Below are 20,939 nucleotides of genomic sequence, written 5' to 3'. Positions count from 1 at the left end.
CTCGCCGGCTGCCAAGGAACCAGGCAGCCGCCCCAGAAACCCCAAATGGGTTATCACATCCTCCATGGGGCTGTAGGAAGGAAGAATAAAGTGGTGGTAGGTCCCTGCTGGCCAGAGGACCAGCTGCATCTGACACCGCCCTCCACCTCAGGGTCTTCCCTGGAGCAGGACGAAAGGCAGAGGATACAAAGTCAGAGCTGGTTCTACTCCTCACTGGTCAACTGCTTGCTGTGTGACCTCTGGCAAGCTGCTGGTGTCTCTGCACTTGATTCTTCTTATCTGCAAATGACAGCACACCTCCCTCACGGACAGTGTGCAGCCATTTCATGGGTGGGTGCCTGTGCTGTACCAGTTTTAAATGTTTCGAAAATCTCTGCTCATAGGATCCATTCGCAAAGTGATAGGACAAAGCTTGCTGATTTATTAAGTGCCACATACTTGCTATTACTTAGACCATGCCTTGTATGCAGTAGGAACTCAATAAATGTTCACTGCCAAACCCTTCAGCTGGTCCCAAACTGGGAAAATATAGTGGTTAAGACTGGACTTTGGCATAATACAGACCTTGGATTCCAGTGCTGTGCAACCTGGGGTAAGTTCCGTAACCTCTCTGAGCTGCTCTTTCTCAATGTATAAAATGGGAATAGGTCGTAATCGCCTTGCTGAGTTGTTGGGGAGAGTCAGTGGGATAATGCAGGCAAGGTGCTTAGCACAGGGCCTAACACACAGTATCTGCTGAATGAATAAAGGACTGAGATACACGGCCTGCTGGTCCCCGCTGCCCAGCCTGGGAAGAGCCTGGGCCTCTTTGTGGCTTTTTATGGCACTTCTGATTCCAGACCTGTTAGGCAGTGCAGCATCTGGGTGCTGAGACCAAGCCCAGGGCATCTGGGGGTGGGGATGGGGGGCCTGCAGCAGCTGGTTCCTCCCAGGACACACGCCATGTGGGTGGAGGCAGAGGCCTGAAACAAGATTACAACCCTGGTTCCACTGGCCTTTTCTTTTGTGTTAATGGTGAAATGAGATTTCCTGCATTTCACATCCTGTTAGCTCTGTTTGTGGAGCTGAAACCCATTTGTCTTTCATTATTAACCTTTGAGCTCAGCTTGGCCCCTGGATTTTCCATGCTCTGGATGGTTTAAGAAGTAAATGGGTTATTCTGGGGTTTGACTCTTCTCTTTTCCAGATGGATCACCCGTCTCAACTGCATCAGAAATTAAAAGGCTGCACGGCCCTCATGGTGATTATGGGTTATGTGGTTCTGAAGGTTTCCGTAGTTTATGAGCTCTCTGTTCATCCATTCACCACCTGTCCCAACATGTCCGCCTGTCCATCTACCTTCCCACAGACTTGCTGAGCCTACAATACAGTCAGTTCTGCTGTAACATGAAATAAACACTCCTAAAAATTACTGTGCAGCACAAAATCCTGCAATAAAAATTACAAAGGTTATGGAGAAAACAGGGTTGGGGCACAACACCCCAAAACTATGTCAGTGTCACATCAAAAAACAAAAAGAAAGATAGGAACATAATAAAAATGGTAGCACAGTCTTACACATGTTAACTGGTTAAGGTATGCATAAATACTACAGTAAATATGGCACTTTACCTTGAAGATGGCCTGAGTTTACTTGTGGAAGTGAGTGTCAGCAGGACTGCAGCCTGTGAGTTACTGCAAGGGGTGAAGGAGGCTGTCTGAAACGGAACGGAAAGTTGTAACACCAGGCGTGCATGGGTGTGGCTCAGAACACGCAGGAGCTGAGGGAGCGGGTAGATGTTCGAGGTGTGTGTGTCTTGTGTATTCCTTTGTGGGTGCAATTTTCTGCCTTCACCTAGTATTGCTCGTGGATGAAATCACACCTGAGCAAAGGTGAAATTTGTGCTGGACTCTATTCCCTAATACTTCAATCGTGTTGGAACAAATTTGCGTTTTCAAAATAAGCGTTGTAGCAGAATTGACTGTATGCCAGGATCCATAGCATCACACAATCCTGATCCAGCTTCTCAAGCATTCAAGACATTTCCAACCACCACCCCCCTCCCCCGCCCTGAGAGTGTGGCTCATGGGGATGAAGATAGGCATCTGATTTATTTTTATTTATCAAAAATTTGTCATGATCCAAGCACTAATAGTACTAGGTTATCAATAGAACCTAGGTACTTATTATATAATATCCACTTTATAGAAGGGAAAACCAAGGCACAGAAATGTTAAGTAACCCAACCAAGATCATGCTGTTAGTAAGTGGCAGACGTGGGATTTGAACCCTAGGAGTCTGGCTCCAGAGTTCAGCTTCTTAACCACTCTGCTATCCTGTCTCTAGGTGCCCTGAGGGGACCTTGGCCTTGCCCAGGGCATAGGGATTTGCAGTCCACGGTTTGGGGTCAGGCAGGCCTGGATTTGAATCCTGGCTCCACCACTCGCTGGTTGTAAAGACATTCTTCACCGCTCAGAGCCTGGGTTTCCTTCTTGGGGAAGTAGGAATAAACAACAATCGGATACCCCTCAGTGCTGTTGTAAGTATGAAATGAGATAAATTTCTTAGAATCTGGCAATCAAATGCTCAACAAATACTAGTGCTTATAAAACAAAACCAAACAAATCCCCGTCTCCAGCCCACGGCTACATCCGTCCTGGTTTCTCCTTCAGGCATGACGACTCTGCTAATGGCAGAGATGGGGGACAGACAGGGGATTCTGACCACCCACCTGGCCTCCTGGGCCCTTGGTGATTAGGGAAACAGCCTTGGCAGAAATGAGACCCTGAGCCCGGGTGCAGTGGCCCTGCCATCGGCTCACACTCTGCTATCCCGGGCTGTGGGCACAGTGACCCAGACACTCAGGGAGCTGGATATCGATGACCCAGTCACATCAGGACAACAAGGGGCAGAGGGAAGGGGCAGGAGGGGTGCTGGGAGCCGGCTCTGAGAGCTTCAGGTTTACAGAGAGGATGCTGCGGCCCTGCATCCTGTGTGACAAAGAAGACTGGGGAGGGCGGGAAGGAGTGGACTGTGTGTGCTTCTGCTCACAGTACCTACCCATTGTTCATCAAAACCTGCAGAGCACCACCTGTGGGCCAGGCCCCGTGCTGGGCAGGCACCAAACTCAGTGTCTAGTGGGACAGACACGCATGTGACAATTATGATACAGTGATGGGTGCTGTGGTGGGGGAAGAAAGGGCTGTGGGAGCTGCTGATACAGTCAGAGAACAGGTAGACGGCGCTGTTCCACTTCCCCGTCCACGCCCAGACACTGCCAATCCACCTCAGCACTCCTGCAAGCCTGCACTGGGCTCCAGCATCCTTCTCAACGCAGCACTCCAGGCAGCCACTATCAATTAACTGGAGTTGGCACATGACGGAAAGCTTATGTGCCCGTTCTTAGCTGAGATCTGGGGGAGGAATGAGTCAGAGGGTGGAGAGGGAGCAGGGTAGGAAACAAAGTGCCAGTATGCAAAGGCCTGGAGGGGAGACAGAGGGAAGTGTAAGAGGTTCCGGGTGGTGGGTGGGGGGCACATGGTTGGGGACTGAAGGAGGCTGGCAGAAGTCAGAGGAAATAAGTGCTGAGTGACAGACTGTGGAGTTTAGACCAAAAAGGGGACTTACAGGCATCCAGGCAAGAGTGACGAGCGGCCTCATCAGAGGGGTGGGGAGGGAGAAATGGATGGAGTCAAAGACAGGAGTGAAATGGTGGAGCCCAATTATGGATTAGATGTGGCGTATGGGTGGGGGGAGCTGTCGGGGAGAAGCCCAGGTTTCCGGTTTGGGCGGCCGGGAGATGGTGGAGCTGTGCACTCCCACAGGGTAGAAGGCTCTGCGGCACACCCCCATATCCCCTGACCCTCCCCACGTCAGTGCTCGCTGATGTCTAACTGCAGTACCTGCGTTCCTTTGCCTACATGTCTCTGGCCCCCGAGGAATCTCTTTGGTCCCTGGGGCCCACGGCGCCACAGGAAGGGCAGAAGAGTTCATCGGGAGCAGCTGTTTACCAGTAACTGATGAGAGTCGGAGTATAAATATTTCAGCTCCCTCACCTCCTGGGGGACGACTCAGGCGCATGTTCCACACTGGCTCCCAGAGTCCCCATCAGGACCAGGCTCTGGTTGCTCACGGTGGCAGCTGCCTTCTTAAAGCACATGGTACTGGAGGCCTCCCTTGCCCTGTTTCCCTCGTGTGCTCCTCCATCATGGTCTTCAGGAATCACCTCCCAGTGTGAACTACTTGCACTCGAATCATGTCTCGGGTCTGGTCCCGGGGAACCCAAACTAAAGCAGATGGTCACCAGGAGTATCTCAGGATTCAGCAGGCCTTGTTCTTGTGGCCCTTTCTCAGGGGGCTGGAGTCTCTCCCTTTGGGGGAGATGGGCCTCCCAAACCCACAGTGGTCCCCTTCCATCCTTAGCATACAGAACCCCAATTTTCACTCAGACAGAAAGAGGCCCAGGGAGAGAAAGCCCTTCCCCAGCCCCAGGGGAAAAACCACAATTGGTCCAACATGCTGAGGCCTGCGGAGGGAAGAGATGGAGGGACTCGGGTCCTTGATGGCATCATCCAGCCACTAAACCGTGGTGGACGCGTCCACCTCCAGAAATCTTGATAAATGCAGCCATTAAATAAGGGCAAGAGTCCAGTGCGATGGTGAAGGGCAGACTCCAAATGCCTGGATTTGAATCCCCACTTACCGACCTTGGGTAAGGTAATTCACCTCTCTTGGCTTCCGTTTCTTCGTCTGTAGAATGGGGACATTAACAGGCCCAGCATCATCAGGTTGTCGTGAGAATCAAACGAGTTGATACGTGTAAAGCCCTCAGCATGGTGCCTGCACGTGGCTAGTGCTCTGTGAGTGTTGGCTCTGGAACATTATCACTGTTAAGCCAGGGCTTCTCAACCTTAACGTGCACACGAAGCACCAGGGGATCTTGTTCAAGTACAGATTCTGACTCAGTGGGTCTGGGGGGGAGCCTGAGATGCTGCATCTCGGGTCTGGTCCTGGGGATCCAACGAGCTCCCCTGCGATGCCGATGCTGCTGGACTGTGGACCACACTTTGAACAGCAAGGGCTGAGGTCACTGTTAGCTGGCATTGTGTAACCTGGAGCCCAAGGATCTTCAGTGACAGGATGGGATACCCCATAGAACCCATTCCCCAGCCCCAAGACCTGGATAGGATGCAGTATTTCTAAAGTTTTCTAGGCCTGCCCTTTAGCTCTCACCTAACTGCTGGTTGCTTTGTCAGAGGAAGGCAGGGTCTGCGAGGGGTGCAGCCCAATGTCTGGCACACTGTGGGTGCTCGGTCACATTTGCTGAATGAAAACCCCTGCGCCCACTTGCAGGAACACACACGCCCGGTGATCCAGTGCACAGGCGGACCCACGGCGCCAGGGGCCACAGGCTTGCGGGGGCTGCTCAAGCGCGCTGGCTCCTTGTAAGCCTCAGCTGTGCTGGCAGGAGCCCAGGGGGAGGACGGTCACACCCCCTCCTGTTTCAGAGCCTGGCATCTGGGTCCCACCAGAGCCCAAAATACCTCCAGAACAAAGAGACCGACCACAGCTCAATGTCCCCACCTGTCCTTTCTACATCCCTCCCTTGCCCTAGTGTTGGGTGGGGTGGTAGCAGCTGGCTGGGCTCCACCAAGACTCAGCCCCTCTCGGGAGGGCAAGGCTCCCCTCTGCTGGACACAGCAGCCTCCAACCCACCTGATCCCTCCTCAACTGGGCTCAAGACACCCAACCCCAAACCTTTTAATAATCATAATAGCCACAGCCAACATTGATCCTCTTGCTCTGCGCTAAGCACTTTCTAGACACGATTGCACAAGGGGTGGCTCACTGTATCTGTTAGGATGCAACTGGCCACAAGAAGCAAAATATCCAACTAACAGTGGCTGAATCAACAACAAACAACAATAATCATAGCTAATAATAATAATGCTTGCTATGTGCCAGTCACTGTTCTAAGTGCTTTTACACATATTAACTCACATAATCCTCACAATTCTATTAGTGGTCTGTACTACTATTGTCCCCTTTCTATAGATGAAGAAACTGGGCTCAGAGAGGTAAAGTAACTTGCCCAAAGCCACACAGCCACTAAGAAGCAGAAATGAGGCACAAACCAGGGTTGTCCAAAGTCCTGGCTTGGAACCTCTCTGTAATGCAACCAGACTCTCTGGTCCCTTAAAGCACATTACAGCAAATGACAAGAGCCACCTCCTAAGCACCTGTCACGTGCAGGCATCATCTCATTTCTTACCCACGACACCCTCCTATGCTGCTGCCCTAGGACACGCCATGTGGCCTCTCCGAGCCTCCATCTGCTCTTCTGTGAAACGGGACATGGGTTTGACCCCCTGCTGCTGCTCATGGCACGCTGCCTTCTCCGTGATCTTTTCCTCCAACCTGCCCGTGAGGCCAATACACAAGATGTTTACGAGCCTCCTGAAGCTTAAGAGGCCAAGTGACACGCCCAAGGCCACCCAGGGGATCAGTGGCAGAGCCAGAACCAGGATCCAAATCTCCTGACCCCCTGAAACTCAGCAGGGGCCCATAGCCACCCAGATGCCTAGGATTTCTTCCTCCAAGTTTTGCTGCCGTGCCAAGTTTCTCAGGTTGAAGAAGAATTTGTTCCCTTCCTCCTCCTCCTCCTCCTCTCCCTTCCGCCTGTCCTCCTCCTCTTCTCGCCCTCCGGAAAGTCTCCCGAGGAAGTGGGTGGAACAGCAGCGTCTGCCGAGGCCAGGCCATTCAGAGAGGTCGGAGATGCCCAGTTTAGGAGGGGTGGGGGAGCGAGGCCTTTAGGCAGCAGAAGGCCCCAGCTGCGAAGCAGGGCCAGAAATGGGAAGGGAGCAGAAGGTGGCGGCTGAGCCCCAGGCCCACCCCTCAGTGGGCGTCTGCCCTTGGACAAGCCACTTAAGCCAGCGCTGTCCGATGGAACTTTCTGCAACGATGGAAATATTCTACTTCTGCACTGTCCGATATGGTTGCCACTGGACACGTTGCTACTGAGCACTTGAAATATGGCTAGTGCGACAGAGAAACAGAATATTCAATTTTAATTACTTTACATCGGAATAGCCACATGTGTCTAGTGTCTACTGTACTGCACAGCATGGCACTCAACTTTTCCAAGCCCATCTCCTCATGTGCTCGACAAAGATCCTGACACCCCATCTCTCCCTGGCTGAGGATGTCTGAGACAATGAAGCGATGTGGTCTCACGGAACGGGCCCCGGCTGAGAATTAGGACTCCTGGGTTCCAGACCTATCAACATGCTGTGTGATCCAGGGCAACTCCTCAACCTCTCTGAGTGCCCTGGTCATCTGTACAATAGGGAAGTCACTTTGGATCACAGTTTCTTTGCCAGAGAGCCATGGATGGGTTTTAGGGGAATCTGGGAATCCCTTAGTTATAAGAAGAGTGTGTTTGTATGACTGTGCTTGTGAGAATGAGTGTGTGTGTTAGGGTGCTCATGCATCTACTTGTCAGGGAAAAGCAGGCCCAAAGCTTTCCCAAAATTCTCAAAGGGGTCCATAATTGCTCTAAAGATAAGAACCCCCAGTCTAGATTGGTCTTCTTTCTCCCAGGGATCCTTTTAAAAATGGAGTTCCTGGACTCCACTCCCAGAAACCCTGATTCAGCAGCCTGGATGCGGGGCCCTGCGATCTGTATTTGTAACAAGCTCCTGGTGGTTCTGATGTACAGCCAGTGGAGAGAAACACTGGCGAGGAGCCAGTTGGACCTAGTGTTTTATGACTTGATGTATGTGAAACTCCTTATCAAGCAGTAGTATATGTTTTTAAAAACCAACTGGGATTTAAGAAACTAAGAAAGTAAAGAAGAAACAATAATGATCATAATAAAGCCCCTCTCGACCCCCTTCTGTATTTACCAACACTGATACAGGGCACTTACCTGCCAAACTCTGTCCTATGCTCTTTGTGAATATCGACCCATTTACTCCTCATAACACCCCTATGAGGTTGGTACTATTATCCCCATTTTACAGATGAGGAAACTGAGGCACAGAGAGATGGCTTGCCCAGGATCACACAGCTGGTGCGTGGGGGGGCCAGGATTCAAACCTAGCAACCAAGCAGCAGAGTCTGTGCTCTACACTCTCCCTCGGAGCTTCCTTGCTTCATCACCCCCCTTCTGAAGATGGGGACAACCCAGAGGCCCTGAGTCAATGTCCCTAGCAGCCTGAGGCTGCCCCAGAGCTCCTGAAGGGCGTTGCTCAGTCCCTCCTGCCCCACATCAGAGACTGTGAGAGTCAAGAGGGCCAGTGGGCAGCACTGGGCCTCACACTCACTTGCCCTCCGAGCCGTAGCTGTTCATGCTGTCCTCGATGGACTCGTGGCTGGCCTGGCGTAGCGTCCGGCTGGGCATCTCTACCGCCAGGCCCGTCTCCGTGCTCCTCTGGATGGCCCCCTTCAGCCTCCGGCTGTCCCCTTCTGGGCAGAGAGGCCAAGAGAGATGGGGAGAGAGACACGGGGTGGGAGGGGATGGAGAGACAAGTCATCTGGTTAGTGTTACAGTGGCTGCTGGCTGCCAGCGTCAGCCCCCACCCCCAGTCCATCAACCTCCTCCTGCCACGGCCTCCCCTGCACCTGCCCTCCCTGGGGGCAGCCCTGCCCTTCACACCCACTCAACAAGCAGATCACATGAGTCCTGCTAACTGACGGATTCATTTACATGTTCTTTTTCTCCTCTTTGAATTCATTTCTCCCCTGCAACCTTCTCCAAATCCTTTCTCCTCCTCCTCTCCAGCTACTATTTATCGAGCACCTACTACGTGTCACACTGTCAAGTGCTTTGCATGGATTCAGACCAGGGTTTCTCCACCTCAGCACAACTGGCAGTGGGGACGGGATACTGTTGTCAGGGGTGTCCTATGCATTGCACAAGGTCTAACAGTACCCCTGGCCTCTACCTACTAGATGCTGGTAGCAGCCTCCAGTCCAGTTGCAGCAATCAAAAACGTCTCCAGACATTGCCGCATATCCCCCGGGGGGCAAACATCACCCTGGACTGAGGACCACAGATTGAGACCATCAGCTCAGAAACCAGACTGCCCAGGTTGAAATCCTAGATCTCCGTCTCACTGGCTGTGAGACTTTGGGCAAATTACTCAGCCTCTCTGTGCCTCCGTTTCTTCAACTGTGAAATGGGATAACAGGCTTATTATGAGGACAACGGCCCTCCGCCCCTGCTAGTCCCTCCCCTTGAGCATCCTCTCTCCCTCCAGCAGCTCACTCCTTTACTTTCACTCTGACCAAATGTCATCTTATCTGAGACCCTCCTTGCACTCGGGCCCCTCCCACCCCCTGCCCCTCTCTGCCCTATTGTCCTGTTTGGCTTTCTTCCTAACACTCACCACCCCTGATGTGTTGTACACTGTTGGTTTATTGACTAGCTTCCTCCACGTAGAGGGTAAACTCCGTGAGGACACGGAACTTGTCTTGTTGACCGCTGAAGCTGCAGGGCCAAGGCAGGGTCCAGCCACAGTGGGTGCTCCATTAATAACTGCTGGATGAGTGAGTGTCTGCCTGAGAGCGGTCCTAATCGCCAACCACCCATGAGGCGGATGCGCCTACTCGCCCCGCTTTAGCATCAAGGACGTGAGGCACAGAGGTTAAGTGACTTGTCCACACCCATGGAGGCAGGTGGCGGCAGAGCCAGGATTTGACCCCAGGAGGGTCCCTTTGCTCCCTGCTCCACAGCCTGGTGATCGAGGTAAGCGTTCCATCTCCGACCACCCTGTGGGTTTACTACATGAGGCGGCAGATCTTTAGTGGGCTCTTCCCCACATCCCCACAAACTCTGAGACAAGCTGGTGGACCTCAGGGGCTTCCTCAGTGCTTGCTGAGCAACCCACTAGGGGAAAACAGTGCCACCCAAACCCCATCATCCTGCTTAGCAAGAGGGAGCTGAGTCTGTGTGCAAGGAGACAGAGCGAGGTCAGGACGCCTCCCCCGGCCTCCCTCCTCCAGCTCAACCAGGGTGTCGCCTTCCTCCCTGACTTTAAGACACACACACACACGCAGAGACACAGATGCTCTGTGTCTGTTTTTCAGAGTGTGTGCCCACAAGTTTCTCTCCCACATGTATCTGTGTTATTCAGATGCACAGACGCCCACACACTCAGAAAAACAGAGTAACACACACGCACAGGAATCTACATGCAAAGACACAGAGTGTGTTAAGGTATCTCCGAGTGTTGATATCTGTGTTTCTACGGGTCTCCATGTACCTATCATTCTGTGTTTCTGAGGCTAAATGGGTATGTGTATCTGTGTGTGTGCCAGACACCCACAAAGACACACATCCGTAAGAAGTATATGCCAACCCACTCAAGAAAGCAGAGAGAAACTGTGCATTTCTATGTGTGTCTCACTCTGAGTGTTTCTGAACACGTAGGGGGACACGTGTATCCCTGGGTCTATGCTCCCCTTCATTCACCATTTGTTTTTTCCCTAATTTATATCTGTACCCCCCCCAACCATTTCTATGTTTCTCTGTGTATAGCAGATACAGAGACACAGAGAAAGATCCAGAGACATACACCACGTGCTCACTCAGACACACAGACTCACAGGCACAGAGAGACGTTCCTCCATTCACATACACACAAGCGCAGTCATCCATCCAGGGACAAACGCCCCTCCCAACTAGGGACCCCGCAGGCAGGCTGCAGACTCCTGCCTGGGCTTTATACCTCACACCTCCCTGTGAGCCCCGTTCTGGAGCCCCACCGGCTCGTCCCCACCCACCAGGGTCTGACACATTTCTCTCGGGAAAAGGGAGGGCCAAAAAGCATGACAAACAACTCAGTCCCCACGGGGCTGAGGAGGAGGTTTGGAGAGGTGTGCTTCACATCTCTGTGGCGTTCTACAGCCCCAAAGCACTTCACATACAGTATCCTAGTCGGACCACCACCTAGGTGAGACTGATTCTGCCATCAGATGACCCAGGCATAGAGTCCCGGCTCTGCAACCACTAACTGAGACCTTGGGCAGGCCGGTAGCACTTGCTGTTGAGAGGGTTAAATGACAGAACATTCACCACAGAGCCTGGCACACAGTAGGTGCTAAAGAAAAGCAGCCACAGCCACTGCAGAGAAAGAGCCCCCAGTGCTTCCCAAATTTGCCCACGCCAACCGTCTTGCATGTTCCTCCTGACATGCCACCTCCCCCACCTCGGAAGTCCCCAATTTGGGGACCACGGTTGTACCCAACCACATTGACAAGGTCCACCATCTGAACTCAGCTATCTAACCCTTCCTTTTGTCATCTCTTGCTGACTCAGTCACAGTCCTCAAAGTGGCTGTCCCAATGCATTCCCACTCCCCACCCTGTAACCCCATCCATCCCAACAGATGACATTTCTCCCCCTGGCTGAAAAGATGTGTCTCTTTGACTTGCTCTTTCTCATTTCCAAATTTCAGCATCCTCAGACCTTTCAACCTGCCCCTCGACCCTCCTTTCCTCTGAGAGGAAGGGGTGACCCTTCTCCTGGCCAATGCTGACCACCATCTGTTCTCTCCATCCCATCTCCTCCCACCCTCACTGGGACCTCCCCCCACCAAGTGTCCTCTCTGGGCCTTGAATCTACCACTTCTCATCTTCTGGCTCTTTCCACTCCTCCTACAAGCCTGCTCAAGGCTTCACTTCTTACACCACCTCCTTCAACCAACAAACTCCTTCAGAGAACAGCCTCTGGCCATCATGTCACCAACCATGCACTCTGATTTGCAGTATGGCTTCCAGCCCGCCACTCCATTCACATGCCTAACTAAACCAGTCTCCAATAACTGCTCATGACCACATACAAGGGCCTTGTGTCAGTCCCCAACTCCTGAACGGTGCTTCCATTCATTCAACAAACATTGACTCAGTGTCTTCTTATTCACTGAGGAGCCCTTGTGAAGATGCTAGACACACTTCTAAGTGCTGGTCTCTGCCGATAAAACACACGGATAGGAAAGAGAGGAATTTCAGCCCCTTCTTCTGATCCATAAGGGCCCAGAAATAGACCCTGGCTGGACCCGCTGTAGCAGACAAGGTTGATGCTCCACCCACATCCCCACATATCTCCCTTCTTCCCACTTTTGTGAGGCCCCCCCCACATGGGCTTCTGAAAGCCACTACCTGCCAATGTTTTTTGTTTTTAGGTCTTCCTTTGGGCTACTGAGCCCACTTTGCCCCCACACAGGCAGAGGCAGAAGTGCCTGGGAATTTATGACCCCGACTCCCTTTATCTAAGCCTAAATGGAACAGGAGAGTGAACCCTCAGGTCAGAACTCTGACGTAGAACCCAGGCTCCTGAGGAGCCGCCCTCTGTGGGATCTGCCTGAGGGCACATCCCTTCCTGCTTTCCGTGTCCCCAGTCTCCTTGGGGAGCACCTCCTTCATACGTCACCTGCACACGAATCTCATCTCAGGGTCCTTTTTGGGGAAACCTGACCTAAGACACCTGGCCTAGATGGCACCCTAAGGAAGTCAAAGTTCAAAAATCTTTGCAGAGGTGGGTTCCAGCATCACACAATAGCAACACACTCCCTCCAAGAAACGTGGTGATAAGAAGAGCTGCTGCGTAATGAACACAGGCATGAGGAGGGCCAGCTTCCAAAGGGATGGTTTAGGGGAGCAAATGCATCACCCATGGGTGTCATAATGCTCCACTGGACAGGCTTGGAATTTATTGTGAGACTGCCCTTGAGGCTGGCCTGTGATGTACAAATAAATGGAGTTTGGATGACCTATTTTTGGCTACTCACTCACACTCGCTGCACCCAAAACTCAAACTGCGCAGCTTGAATTTTCTCCCACAGGGTCCTGGGTCCCTCCTCTCCCAACTTGGGCAGAGTATGTGTATTGAGCGAGGCAGGGTGTGTGGGGAGAAGGTGTGTGGACAGCTGGAGTCCTGCCAGGAGGCAGCAACAACTTGGGGTACCAAGACCATTGTGTGTGCCAAACACCACGCCTGATGCTGGGGATGGAAGAGAGAGCAAGAGTGGTGTGGTCCCTGACCACGGAGCTCACAGTTCAGAGGGGCAGGCGGACATTAAACAGATGACCACACTGATTAATCACAAGTGTGTTAAGTGATTTGCAGAGCAAGTACAAGATGTAATGATGGCACCCATTGGGGGGCCAGTGGGAGGGGGACTAACATAGGCTACTGATTACTTTCTCCTTTGAACGACAGTCACTTCGGATCCCTGCTTCTTTGACTTCCTTGATAGTGAGTTCTAGCAGATCTCCTCCTGTCTGTCTGACCACAACCCCCATTCCTATATATTAGGCTCTCACCATTCAGTCCTCAAGCTCTCTCTCTTGATCCTCCCCTGGTTGATTTCATTCCCCTCCCACTACCTCTGGACCACTCAAAGCAAATGAATCCTATACCCCAATCTGTAGCCCTTAACCCTGTCCAGAGCAATACTTCCAACTGCATTCTGGACATCACCACCTGGAGGATGAGCAGGCTCCTTGAATGCAACCTGACCAAAACTAAACCCATCCCTGTTCCCACTTCCCCCAATCAACTCCTTCTGACTTATGCTCCCAATCTTCCCAGCCACCCAGACTCAGAGCCCCGCAAGGACCTCTCTGACTCTTTCCCCCTCTCTCATTAGATGCCAGGTCTTATAGTCTTTGTCCTTAATATCTCTCATATCTCTCCCTTCTTGTCCATTTTCACAGCCAACCACCCTAATTACCTCTAAAAAGTCTAAACTATTTTAACAGCCTCCTAATTGGTCTCCCTGCTTCCAACCCACCCACCCAACAAGCTATTAACAGATTAACTATCTTAAATTACCACTTCAGACCAAGCTAGTCCACTCCTACTAATTCATTCTACACAAATAGTCACAAAAGTACACAAAGATACACATGAAGACGTTCCCTACAGTATCGTTTACATCAATGAAATGCTGGAACTGACTGTCTATCAACAGGGGACTGGTTTAATAATGATACATTCCCACAATAAAATACTGTGTAACTGACAGAAATTTTACTGTGTAAAATACAGATACAGTGACACGGAAAGATTGCCTCAACATACTGTTAAGTTAAAAAAGCATGTTACAGGATAGTATGTAAAACATAATACCATTTCTATAAAGCTATAGATAGCATTGATATAGTGTTATCTTTATATTTATGCATAGGCACAAAAAAACCTGGGAGGATATGAACCGAACTGTTAACAGAATAACTGTAGGGAGAGAGATTGTTAGAAGAAGTGTGTGAAAGATCATTTTTCGTAACTTTTAAATCTAAGTAGACAGAAAGTGCACAAACTTTAAGGGTAGAGCTTGATGAATTTTCACAAAGTGAACACACCCATGTAATCAGCACCCAGATGAAGAAACAGAGCATCCCTGGGATCCTCAAAGCCTGCTTGTGCCCAGTCTTCCAGTCTCTCTCTCACTCCACAAAGGTAGACACTATCCTGATCTCTAACACCAGATACTAGTTTTGCCTGTTTTCAAATTTTATAAACAGAGCAAGGCCTTTTATTTTTTGGGGGCCTGGCTTCTTCTGCTTCATACTACGTTGATAGCATAAGATCCATCCATATTATTCTGTGTAGTGGTAGGCTGCTCATTATCACCACTATATCATACTCTACTGTATGAATATACCACAATGTATTTATTCACTAAATGATGACGGGCATTTGAGTTTTACAGTATTGGGGCTATTAGGAATATGCTGCTGTGATTACTTTAGTGCATGGCCTTTGGTAAACATTTGTACCCACGTCTCTTGGATAAACCTAGGAGTGGAACTGCTGGGTCACAGGGCAGGCATTTGTTCAGCTTTAGCAGACACAGCCACAGAATGACTTTCCAAAGTAGTTGTACCGATTTACACTCCAACCAGCACACTGGGGAAATTTTATTTCTCTTTTGTATGCTTCTATGTCTTTTGAATTTTTTATAGTTAAATGTATTAATTCAATAATATAAATGAATGTAAAATATAAATCTATAAATAAATCACAGCTTCAATCATGCCATAATTAGAATGGCTCCCCACTGCCTGCCAAATTAGGTTCAACCTTCGCACCCAGGCATTCAAGACTCTCCCTCATCTGATTCCCACCCCATCTGCTACTGGTCTCCCTCACAGTCTCTACAGCCCAGCCCAGCGGACACCTCACTGCTCTATGTACATCTACCGCATCCTGGTTTTCTCTCCTTTACTTTCCTCCCTTCCTCATCTTCTGTATCAAAATCCTAAGCACCCTCCAGAGTTAAGCTTTAAATAACACCTATAATTTATTGGGCACTCACCAAACCCTTCAGGCTGTTGTGAGGATTAAATATAACAATAAAACAAACTCATGATAACATTTAATTTTCAAAATATCTTAGTTGGGTGGTAGCATACAGTAGCCATTCAATAAAGGTGGCTATTATTAATACTACTATTATCATTGTGCCAGATGCTATGCCAAGTAACATCTCATTTAATTCTCAAAATAAACTCTGAGAATTAAGCTACTACCCTATTTTACAGGGAAAGAAAATGAGGAATAAGAAGGTTAAGTAACTTGCTCAAGGACAGACACAGCTACCAATGGCACAGCTTCAATTCAAACCCAGGTCTTCCTGACTCCAATAACTACGTTTCTAATGAACCACTAAACTAAACTCACTAAGCTCTACCACAGAATTCAAATGCCGTCTCTTCCACAAAGACTTCCCTGATCAGACACCTCGAGTCCCAGGGGCACCTCATCTTCACCTCTATTGGGGTATCTATTCCATTGCATCTTGAAACACAGTCCTTAGTCAACCTATTTGATGTCTGTGTCTACGGTGGAAGCTCATGCCTCCTTTACTTCCCTTCAGCACCTAGGATAGCACTCAGCATTGCCCATCCCACTAACAGTGTGTTTAATTGAATTGGCTTTACGTTTAGGATGTGTCCCCAAGAAAAATGCAAATTCTCCAGTAAAGAAAACAAGTAAGTCTCACTCAGTTGTTTATACCTGAATACAAATGTGTTTAATGTACCTTCTCCCAAAAGCAAGTGTTAATAAGGAATAGGATAATAAAGTGATGATAATGATAAATTATTAGAGTAGATACCATTATTTTTAGCACTTACCCTGAACCAGGCACTAATATATATATATATAATATATACATATGTATATAATTTAACCATAACTCTGAGAGTCAAGTATTGTTATCCTAATTTAACAAAAAGGAATCAGGCTCAGAGCAGTTCAGCAACTTGTCCAAGTTTACACCAGATAAGACAGAGCTAGGTTTTAAATGTGGGTCTGTGTGAAAACAGATCCTATACTCTTAACTTCCAGAGATCCCAGGAATGTGGTGGTGGGAGGGAGAGAAAGAAGGGAAGATGACCATTCTCTACTTCGGCATTTTATTGAAGACGGGTCTTTACAGCTTTGTTTTCCAAACGAGGAGCCCAATGCTGAGAGGGGTTATGTGATTTGCTCCAGGTCCCCAGGCTCTAAAATCCCTAACCACGTCACTGACCAGAGTGTAATCTCATCTCTGTGAGTGGCCCACTCCAAGTCCATGTCACAGCCCATGAAGGCTCCTGGACACAAGAGCTCTGGTTACTGGGTTGCTTTAAACCAGGACGAGAGACGTACCATGGCTCCCCAGACTCATTGCTTCTCCCTCCCATAGCCAACACCCTTCTTGACCCTCTGCGATAAATACCCTGGAGGCTGCTGCCTCTTCTTCCTCTCTGTGGCCTAGCTACTCCCAGTGACTTCAGCCTCACATGCCTCCTTTGCCCAGGTCTTAAGACTCATCTGAAAATCAAGGGCTGAGCTGACGTGCAGGCACTCAGCCCTCCATAGCCCTGATGTTGCCTCTGGCTCTGTCTCAGGACAAGCCGAGGAAGCACAAGCCCTGATGTGAGGGCCCTTTACCTTCCACCTCTTCTCTCTAGAGCTGTCAAAATCTGCCTTCCCTTAAAATCAGAGAAGATTCCATTTGGAGGGAACTTAGGGGTCATCCTGACTAATGCCTTTCTTGTGTGGGGCGGGGCAACTGAAGTCTAGATAGCATGAGTCAATGACCATGTTGGTATTAGATTTTAGGTCTCCTAACTGTCAACCTCTCAGCTCCTCTTCACAGTGAACAGCCATCCACCAATATTTCCGGAGCATCTTCAGGAGGTAGCACAGCCTGGTGGATAAAGCATGGAAAATGGAGCCTGCTGGCCTGGGCTGTAAAGCTGGCCCTGGTCACTTTATTAGTCCTGTGATCTTGGCGAGTTACTTAAACTCCGTGTGTCGGTTTCCCTCTCTTCAAAAAAAATGGAGAAATTAATAGTATGTACCTCACAGTGCTTATATGAAGATTAAATGAGTTAATGTTTGTAAAAAAAAAAAAAAATCTTAGAACAGGGCCTGGCACACAGTAAGTGCTATTTAGTAAGTGACATATCAGTGCTTGTAAATTAATTAATGTGTCCCCATGCCTCCTTTTGGAGGAACTCAAATTCAGACCTGCTCTGCATCAGCAGGGTCACAGTCGTAGACCACACCCTCACCTTCTCTTGCCTGACTCTGCAACAGTCAACTAACTCAAGGCTCCCAAACATCTGCTTGGAGGCCAGTGCCAGTCGGATATGTCAGGAACTTAGTTAAAACACAGATTCCCCGGTTTCCTCTCCTGGGGATTCTGGTTCAGCAGGTCTAGGGTGGGGCCTGTGAATCTAGTTTTAGAAGGTCCCACGTGCCTCAAGTGCTTGGTCAGGTGGTCAGCCTCTACTCTAACCGGTGTCCCCAGCACCAGAGCTTCCTCTTCTACCAGTTCTCCACTCTGTGGCCTGCACAAGCTTTCTAAAACTCAATCTCAAATATGTCATCTCTTTAAAAACCTTCAACAGCACCCCACTGCTCACAGAATAAATTCCAAAGGCCTCAAGACATACTGCCTTTCTGACCTGGTCCCAGTCTACATTTCCAGCCTCATTTTTTCCCCTTTTCCCTAATGTGCTCTATATTCCACTCACACTGAATAATTCAGGCAATTCCAAATATCCCACATGATCAGCTACCCCTAAATGTCTCACCCAACATCCTGCATAAGAAATTTTCAGCATTTTCTTCTCTTCGGGAGAAAGGTGCTTTTAAAAACAACCGTTTGTTGAAGTATGATATATATACAGAAGAGTGTGCAATTATATACTGTACAATGTAAGTATATAGCTTGATAAATATTACAGAGTGTGCTCATCTGTAGAACCAGCACTCAGATCAAGAAACAGAACATTACCAATGTCCCCAGAAGCCCCTCATGAGCAGCAATTACTTCCTCTCCATGAGTGGCATTATCCTGACTTTTAACAGCACAGATTGGTTTTGCCTGTTTTGTAATTTTATATGCACAGAATCACCTAGTGTATATTCTTCAGTGTCTGGCCTCTTTCATTCAACGTTGTTTGTGAGGTTCATCCACGTTGATTGTTTCATTGCAGTTCACTCATTCTCATGGCTTTATTGTATTACACTGTGTAAATATATCAAAATTATTTTCATCCTTTCCATTGTTGATGAGCACTTGGGTAGTTTCCAACTTGGGAATATTACAAATAGATCTGCCTCTGACATTCCTGTATGTGTCTTTTGGTGACCATTTGTTCACATTTCTTCTGGGCACATACCTAGGAGTGAAATTGCTGGGTCATAGGATATGGATTTGAAATATCTCTTAAATGGGTTAAGCATGATGTGGACTGGAGAGGTTACCACATTAGATTATCCTTCAGCAGGAAGCAATGTTCTGAAGAAATGAGGCTCAGCACTGGACTATTTTGGGAAGAAGGATGGTGGGGAAACATGATTAGCTGTCTATCTGGCTCACATTTATATTCCCCAAATGTAATATTTGTTAAGCGAATGCATAGATAGCAGACAGCACCCAGGACAGGAGAGGAAGGAGTGAAAAAGGCCTGGAACACAGCAGGCATTCAATGAATGCTGGCCATTATAATTAACCTCTTCAAGGGTCAGTGGGCAATGGTTCACTGATACCACCTCTCATAAACTGTCATTATTTCACCGATTCTAAGACAAACATTTTTCAACATCTCTGAAATTAAGATATGAATGACAACCGACTGCGTGTCAGAGTTAAACTCTGATACGTTTTATCTCTCTTGGTGGTACAAAAAATAAAGCCGTGACTTGCAGTTGAAGGCCTCGTAGATGCTACTAAGTACAGCAGCCAAACAGTCAGACCCAGCGGGAACTGTCCGTGGTGCTGACCAGGCGCTGAGGCCTGGGCTCGCCTGGGACAGAGGTGGCAGCTCACAGGGAGGGGAGATCTCAGAACAAGGCAAACCCATCCTGTGTTTGTTTGTAAACAATTCCTTCCCACAGGCTTGCTGATGCCTCAAATTCCATCCTTCCACATAAAGACAGGAACTCCCACTTACTGAGCTCCCCGAGCCCGACAGATGCTCAACATTATTTCATTTAATCCTCACAACCACTATTGAAGGTAAGCATTGTCTCCATTTTCAGAAGAGAATGCTGACTCAGAGGGGTTAATGTACCTGTCCAAGATGGCAAAGCTGTTAACTAGGAGCATGATCTTGGCTCAGGGCAGATCAGAGTGTAATTTACTCTTTAGGCTCCTTTACACTGGGGGGTATGTGAATTCCTCAGACCTTTTTTTGCAAGAGGATTTGAAGGCGGAAGAGGGAGAGATCAAGAAGACACAGAGATGAAATAGGTGGGAGCAAGGGAGGCAAAGGGCACGTGATAAGGATTTGAGAACACGACAGGAGAGTCTGAAGACTTGAGATCAACTGGGGTAATGGACATGAATGTACTCTGTAACTCTAAAGTGTTCTGCCCCTGAAATGAAATGTATTCTCACTTATCCAATGAAATATACATTTATCAAGCTCATTTCCTATGCCATGTTTTTCTTGGCCCTGGAGATTCTAAAAAGACACAGTCCTCGTCCTTAAGGAGCTTACAGCTAGTGGCAGGGGAGGGGAGATAAAACAGATAAGTAATTATCATGCATTCGACAAACTCTTACTAAGTGCCTATTCAGTGCCAGGGCCTGTGTGGGAGACTCGTAACACAGATGAATTAAACCCAGACCTTGCTGAAACTCCCAGTCTACGGGGAGACAGACAAATAGGGGGGCAATTACAACACAAGGTGTTATAATTACAACATAGTATAGTTCAAGGGCAGAGATATACATGGGGTATTATGGGAGCTAAGAAGAGTAATTAACACAGCACTGGAAATAGGGGCAGGGTCTGCGTTGTAAGTAAGATGATTTCAATGCTGCATTATACATAATTGCAAATAAAATCATAAGATTTTATTGTAGACGCAAGTGCTACCTTCTGCGAGTTTACAACTGAAGGTTATACTGACAAGTGGAAAACATGTAGGGAGAAGGCAAAATGTGGAGCCAAAATGTAAACTGAGGACAAAGAGTTCTGAAGGCAGAGTAAATGCATCTGGAGGAGGGGAGGTCCTACACTTAGCAGGGATGGTTGAGAAAGTCTTTCCCTCTACTGCAGCCAGCGTGGGAAGACTTTCTGTAGAGGGCACACCTCAGCAATCACTGGAAGGAAGACAATTTACAGTCCCAAGTGGCTGCCTTTCCGCAGGAAGCCATTCCCTCAGCACTTGGGGCAAGCTGAGTAAGCTTTGGAAGAAGTTGGGTTGTGGGCAAAAGGTAGAGTCTACGGGTCCATCTGGCACTAGGAAGCTTCACAATCCACACAGCATTCAAGGCTTCCAGGATCTGCCCCAGACCTATACTACAAGGCTGACGTCATGTGCATACCAGGTGTTCTATCCACACGGGATTACTCATCGTTCACCAAACACAGCCCACATACTTCCGTCTTCTTAAGAGCACAGGCTCTGGAGCCAGAATGACTGGGTTTGGGACTTGAAGCA

The 20,939-nt window shown here is 48.9% G+C and overlaps 1 protein-coding gene across 2 annotated transcripts in view; it reads right to left on the bottom strand.

Annotated features, from left to right (window-relative positions):
* The window catches only part of RIMS4 (regulating synaptic membrane exocytosis 4), a 60,943-nt gene that overhangs the window by 13,477 nt on the left and 26,527 nt on the right, over positions 1-20,939 (bottom strand). The window contains exon 2 of one of the 2 annotated variants that reach the window (XM_058562635.1): positions 8,305-8,446. In XM_058562635.1, the coding sequence (XP_058418618.1) occupies positions 8,305-8,446 (142 nt within the window). The remainder of the gene's footprint in view (positions 1-8,304; positions 8,447-20,939) is intronic. The other variant, XM_058562636.1, reaches the window with a different exon arrangement.

Source organism: Diceros bicornis, chromosome 19 (genome assembly GCF_020826845.1).
Source record: "Diceros bicornis minor isolate mBicDic1 chromosome 19, mDicBic1.mat.cur, whole genome shotgun sequence".
NCBI lineage: Eukaryota > Metazoa > Chordata > Mammalia > Perissodactyla > Rhinocerotidae > Diceros > Diceros bicornis.
Note: the sequence above shows the minus strand (reverse complement) of the source record. Positions and strands in the feature narration are given on the sequence as shown.